General features: G+C 38.0%; 2 protein-coding genes across 3 annotated transcripts in view; both read right to left on the bottom strand.

The window, feature by feature from the left end:
* The window catches only part of LOC107656184 (troponin I, fast skeletal muscle-like), an 18,603-nt gene extending 12,473 nt beyond the window's left edge, over nt 1–6,130 (bottom strand). The window contains exon 1 of the mRNA XM_016443931.1: nt 6,066–6,130. The gene's annotated coding sequence lies outside the window, so the exon portion shown is untranslated. The remainder of the gene's footprint in view (nt 1–6,065) is intronic.
* LOC107656185 (troponin I, fast skeletal muscle-like) lies at nt 1,998–6,143 on the bottom strand. 2 transcript variants are annotated; one of them, XM_016443934.1, is made up of 7 exons: nt 6,066–6,137; nt 3,306–3,336; nt 3,161–3,197; nt 2,941–3,069; nt 2,775–2,864; nt 2,512–2,688; nt 1,998–2,413 (listed from the first exon to the last, which is right to left on the bottom strand). In XM_016443934.1, the coding sequence occupies exons 2-7, from the start codon at nt 3,311–3,313 to the stop codon at nt 2,324–2,326; spliced, it is 531 nt and encodes a 176-aa protein (XP_016299420.1). In that variant the 5' UTR covers nt 3,314–3,336; nt 6,066–6,137; the 3' UTR covers nt 1,998–2,323. The 2 variants fall into 2 exon arrangements, with proteins under 2 accessions (XP_016299420.1, XP_016299419.1); XM_016443933.1 differs by having other exon boundaries at nt 2,000–2,413; nt 3,306–3,371; nt 6,066–6,143.
* Nucleotides 6,144–6,237: the final 94 nt, after the last annotated feature.

Here is a 6,237-nt window from a genome sequence, read left to right as displayed (position 1 = left end):
TAAACATGCATAAAACCTCCTTCATATTCATGACATGTGTCATGTCATGATTATGAAGGTGCCATGTCAGTCTTATGCACACCCCTTCAAGTAAAGTGTTACCAGAGTTTCTTACAAACTTATGTGATTTGATAAAGTACATAATGAAATATCGTATATGGGTAACAGAGAAATTACAATTAGCTTCAAGCTACACATGAGAATTAATGAGATTAATACAACACTTCTAATTGAATGTCACTATCAATCACTATTGAGTGTTTGTAATAACTTCTGACTGCGATCCAGTGTGGATTTTGGTCAAATGATGAGGCAGACATATGTTGTTAGTAACATTCTAGAAAAATTGTATGCGCGGAAGATACACAGTTACAACTTCTGTGGGGCATGAAGAAAAAGTAATGTAACTAGTGTAACTAATTACTGTTGCCAGAAAGTAATAAGTAAAGTAACAATATTACTTTTGAAAGGGGTAACTAGTAATGAGTAATATATTACATTCTTTGAGTAACTAGCCCAACACATAGGCCTTTTTAGGAGGGCTTCAGTCTCCTGAGCTGCATTAACTAAACTAAGTACATAAATTCAGTACTACTACTGCAGTGCAGAAATGAATTTTATGCTAAATGCTAACCCACACAATATGCTGTTCAGGGGGCACAGAAACCATAGCGTCGCCCCTGGTCAGGCCTAAACTAGCCAAGTTACCAGCACAACTCAGCACACAGCCAACAAAGATGGAAATATCAAAAATCCTTGGTCCCCATGAGGAAATAAGCTTATAAATCATACAGATTTATCTTTTTTGAAAATCTAAAATAGCAGAAAGTTGAGGGGTAGAGTTAGGGTAAGAGGTTAGAAAATACAGTTTGTACACTCTAAAAAATGCTGGGTTAAATACAACCCAGTGCTGGGTAAAATAGGGACAAACCCAGCTATTGGGTTGTTTTGACCCAGCCTTTTTTAGAGTGTACTCTGATAAAGACAAAATATTAAATATATATTTTTATCATACCCTCATTGGGGTTTGAGCTGCGCTGCAACTGAAATCCTTGAACTGGCTTTGCCGATGTAAATTAATAATACAAAACCTGTTTATTTCACTATAATACAGCAGTGCGGACTTATTGCATTAGAAGTTGAACTGTCTTTTTTTAACCGGTACTGTATATGCACACATAGTTATTTAGTGACATGTCATCTATATTTATACATTTATGAAGTGACAAACACTTGAGTGTTGAGCTTGAGACATCCCCGATCAAGAGACGTTTCTGCATCAGTTTAACTATAGTTAGTTAGTAACCTTTATTTAACCAGGATAAAGACAATACCTGTTCAAAAAGGACATAACAATTAACATATTAGCAAAACATGTGTTTGTTTTTTTATAGAAATGATGGATGACAAATAATTAGATAACAAGCCATATATTGATTTATAAATAGGTAGTTCAGTCTGAGAACACGAGTTTGAGAGCCACATGAGCCTCGTAAAATGTTCTTACAAGTCGGTTGTCATTAAATTTTTCACCATATAAGTAAGGACATTTGGCCCTCACAAGTATAACTAAACAAGTACACACACATTTGTTCAAGTCACTTACCCGTTGAGCCTCTCAGTCACATCTCCGTTCTTCATTACTGAGTAATCAGAATCCTGTCACCATTTCACACAATAGCACTGCTTAGATTCATGATATAAACATAATACATACACACATGCTTAATTTCATCTCCCCTTATTTACAAAAAATACAGACAGAGAAGTAAGTTCAGTACATTTGCTGATCATACAGGGAAGGAAAAATGGGAAGAGCTTAAGTTAAGCAGCAGAACAGTCTTCATCTCTGCTTGCTCAGCCTGATCTCATTCAGCAATAAGCACCATGATTGATGATATTAGTTCAGTTATGATGTAAAAATGACTGCTGAAAAATGTCAAATTGAATGCAGCATAATTAAAATCTTTTAGTGAGTGAAGATAAAGAGAAAAGATAAATGACATGAGGATGACTGTTTTTGCTAGTAGGGTAAGAAAAAGATAAGGCGATGTGAGAGGAATGGGGAATGATGAGAGGAATCAAAGGAATTGGGAATATGAGGAATGATCAGATCAGATGGCGGAGTTTCTTTTACTACTTTTATTTGTTAAGGTGAGTTCATGGATCATCACTCATGTAGTACATAACATTCTGAATATTATGATTAGCTTAGTTACTGTTGGTTTGTTGGATGTAAAAGCACTTTTTGACAGCAAACTTTGCAACTGCAAAAACAGAAAGTCCATCAGATATCCACTCCAAAAGCAAAACGACTGCCTGTTTAAGCCTCGGATTCAAACATCTTCTTCCTGCCGCCCATGCCAGCCTTATCCTCAACGTTCTTGCGCCAGTCTCCCACTGCCTCCTTATCCTAAAATAATTCATGAAAGAATTTCAAGATGAAAAATTATATTACAAATAATTACTTTGGCAGGTATGGGTCTCTTTATTGCCGTAGGGTGCGCTCACCTCCTCCTTGACCTCTTTCTTGACCTGTTTGAGGTTGGCTCTTAGATCCAGAGACACCTTGTGTTTGGAGCCCAGCAGGGCCTGCAGCATGGAGTCAGCAGACATGCGTACTTTCTTAAGAGCGGGTTTCTTGAATTTGCCTATCAGGTCCTGAATCTTTATCTTCAGATCCTCAATCTAAAAAAAACACACAGTGTTATTTGCTGAAAGTCCAACCCATGAAGGATAAACGAATGAGAGAACAGAATGCATGCGTTTAAAACCTCTTTTTCGCTCTTGGCCACTTTAACAGTCAGGTCATATCTCTCCTCGTCCACCACATCAGTCTTCTGATGAAGCTCTTTGCACAGATCCTGACCACAGTGGAGAAAACATTTAATAACAGAGTAAAATACTGCAACAATAATAAAAGACTTCATGCATGTGTACCTGTAATTCCTGCACTGAGCCAGGCAGAGATAGAGGAGTACATTTCTCCTCCATATAGCGAGCTCTTTCCTCCTCTACCCGCTTTTCCTCAGCCGTCAGCAGATCCCTGGCTATACCCAGTATCAAACTCTAGAACAAACAATGAGGAAAAGATAGATGCATCATAACACACATCTCTAGAGTAAACACAAACCAAACAGACTCAAATGCTCATGTTTACCTTGAGATGATGCCGACGGCTTGAGGTCATCTTTTTTCTGTTAGGATTTTAGGAGAGAAATAACATATTTGAATACTTTAGCACTGTATATGTATTAGTGCTTGACTTTTGAGATTTCCAGTTGAAGATGTGTTTACAGACTTACTCAGACATGATGGCAGACTTGTTGTGCTCTTCTGTTAGGAAATATAGAGAACAGGGTGAGACTGTCCTGAAGAGAAATGGTCCCAGCATTGTTTGATGGTCAACACATCGAGCAAATGATAAACCATGTTTTACATGTTGTCTTTTGGTGAGGGTCAACTTCTCTCTAGCTCATATGTTACTTAGACTTACGCCTTAATGATATCCTGAACAAGCTGGTTTGCAGTCAAGTAGAAACATTTGATCTCAAAACATTAAATTCTGCAGTGCAGTCTTTCTAAGCTCATCTCTGCTGCGTTCATCACATACACTCCTTATTCAGTTACAGCCACTGAGTACTACTATCAACAGTCACCACTTTTAACACTGTAAACTACAGCTATAAACAAGTCACACTCCCCACACTCAATTAACGCTCTCATTCATTACACAGAGAACTTCCCACCAATCACATGCAAGAATATCAAGTGGCTGCTTTGTCAGTTAATGAAGTAATTCACTTCTGTATTCACTCATTTATAAATGATTTACAACAAAAACTGACATGACAAAAAAGGAATATAAGCTGACCATATAATGCTGTACATACATTTGTTGGTATATTGTATGTTACCTTGATCCTTATGGGATGAGTAGATTTAACTAACTTGATGCCCATATTAATGTTAAGCAACTCATGTAGGCTAATTTATTATTACAGCTATATTTAACAACATGAACTTACTGATGTTTTTGGTGTAAAAATATTAGACAATAAAAATAAATCTGGGTGGAGTCAAAAGGACTATGCTGCTATGTTTCACCCAGTAGTATTTAGCTGCATGTGACATAAATGTGAGTGAAGCAGAAATTTGATATCTGTGAGTAAAATTATCCAAAGTGTTGTATCAAGAGCAAAGGGCTAAAGACATTAATCAGAAACTGTATCAGGCAACAGATCAGTCATTCAGAGACCACCTCATTCCTCCTCCTCCTCCTCCTCCTCCTCCTCTCTCTCTCTCTCTCTCTTATGCTGCCCCTTTCAGTATCAGAATTCAATATCCTCAAAGTAATATAACTTCTCTTTCTCAAAATTCCTAAAACCCATATGTCCAGAATTTCTCAAGATCTATAACTGGAGCGTAAGTGCAGTGATGAGCGGGGTGATGGATTGACTGAGGCCTCAGATTTCAGGGTTATTGAAATGTTAGCACATAGTGTTCCCTCAGCTCTTCGATGTTACCCATATTATGTTATCTTGATAATATATGGACATTTTCTGGATTTCAAATATTATCCTGCATTTACATACCCAGGGCTCATCTATAAGCCATTAACATTCAGGCCTGGATTAAGAACACATAGGGCCCTGCATGGGGCTATAGCAAACCCAAGGGCCCCCCTTCATAGTAGCGTATCTTGGTGCCACAACGTTTTCTACCACAGAAATAATTTGGGTTTTAAAAAAAAATAATAATAATTTTTAATCAAATCTCCAACACACAGAGATACAATTAAATTTTTTTTATTTTATTTATCCTTTATTTTACCAGGATTGTCCCATTGAGATGCAAAATCTCTTCTTCCAGGGAGTCCTGGCCAAAATGGCAGCACAAACAGATAATTAATGCCATATTTCTACAGTGTCAGTAACTGCATGTTAAATAGCCTATAGTGTGGTGCTGTGGATTAAATTGCTTATTTACAGTTTTGTACAGTTTACCTACACTTTAGTTTACATGGTCGGTATATTCAATCTGGTTTCCACTAGCTTCACCACAGAGACTTTACTGTTCAAATATAAGTCATGTGTGTGTCGAATTCAAATGGGCAAGCGCTGCTTATTATCACTTCAATAGAGCGGCGAAAGTGTCGAGCTACAGTCGCGGGTGGGAGACACCGGTGTGGTCCAGCTGTTCTTTTGCACTGCGCGGTTTAATCAGGTAACTTAGTGCCGTTTCATCACTTGGCTTTTAGTGTTTGTTTCCGATGCGCTACAGTAAAGCCGAAGCGATTAAAAGATACCCGCAACTCTAGCGTAAACGACGAGTACAAAGACATTTTTATCGCTCATATCTTTTGGACTGAAATAGCACACCGGGAAAAGCTCGGGTGCTCCCGATGGCCAATCAATTCTACTTTTCCTTTCCTCCACAGCCAATCATGTCGGGCCCCCTCAATTTGCGGGCCCTGGGGCTTCACCCCCGCCTAGCCCTTATGTTAATCTGGCCCTGTTAACATTATAGCCTACCCTTGCCTTGAGCATGCCACCTAACCCCAGGTTACTCCAAGAGGATTCCTCACTTTGAATTCAAGTGTCTGATCAAAGACTACACACTCTGCTTGAAACACAGCATGCAAGAGGATGCGTAGGCTTACAATGAAAATAAATATTCTAAAACAACTGCTAAATAAAAGCGTAATTCATTAATCACTGAACATATTCCTTCGCTTTGAATGCCACTAACACAAATCTCATAAAACACACCTATTCCTCTAGTCATTAAAAACATATATCTTTGCTTATAGAAATGAAAAAAAGTCTTAGAAACTTTTGAACAAATTAAGAATTACTTTTAGCGTATAAGCTAAAACAAAAACATACCCAACTTCAATAAGGAGAGGAGATCGCACATGCAATTTTTTTTGTAAGAAATCTTCTACCATTATGTGTGCAAGTTCCTCTCTTTGTTGAACTTTTAAAGTTTTGTAAAAATGTATAGTCATCCTAAAACACATCCAACAATTCAACAGCATGTGTAACAGGTCAGAAACATCTCACCTTTAAGAAAATCTGGATAACAGGACAGACCAACTGCGGGCAGCCTCTGTACTGAAAGAGGGTTTTGATAGCATTCTGTGATGGCTCAGCAAAACCCTTTAACTCTTTATGGAATTAGTATGCAGTGCAGACCAATGAGACTTCATGCTGTTGAAAGCCAATATACCCCCCC

Source organism: Sinocyclocheilus anshuiensis, unplaced genomic scaffold, assembly GCF_001515605.1.
Source record: "Sinocyclocheilus anshuiensis isolate Anshui unplaced genomic scaffold, SAMN03320099.WGS_v1.1 scaffold1429, whole genome shotgun sequence".
Taxonomy (NCBI): domain Eukaryota; kingdom Metazoa; phylum Chordata; class Actinopteri; order Cypriniformes; family Cyprinidae; genus Sinocyclocheilus; species Sinocyclocheilus anshuiensis.
The sequence above is the reverse complement of the archived record's forward strand: the minus strand, read 5'-3'. Positions and strand labels throughout refer to the sequence as shown.

What these genes read in the sequence shown, in the direction of transcription:
- LOC107656185 (XM_016443933.1), bottom strand. An exon ending in GCCGTCGGCATCATCTCAAG is followed by an intron (nt 3,070 to 3,160) that starts GTAAACATGAGC and finishes TGTTTGTTCTAG; the next exon opens with AGTTTGATACTGGGTATAGC. An exon ending in GCTCAGTGCAGGAATTACAG is followed by an intron (nt 2,865 to 2,940) that starts GTACACATGCAT and finishes CACTGTGGTCAG; the next exon opens with GATCTGTGCAAAGAGCTTCA.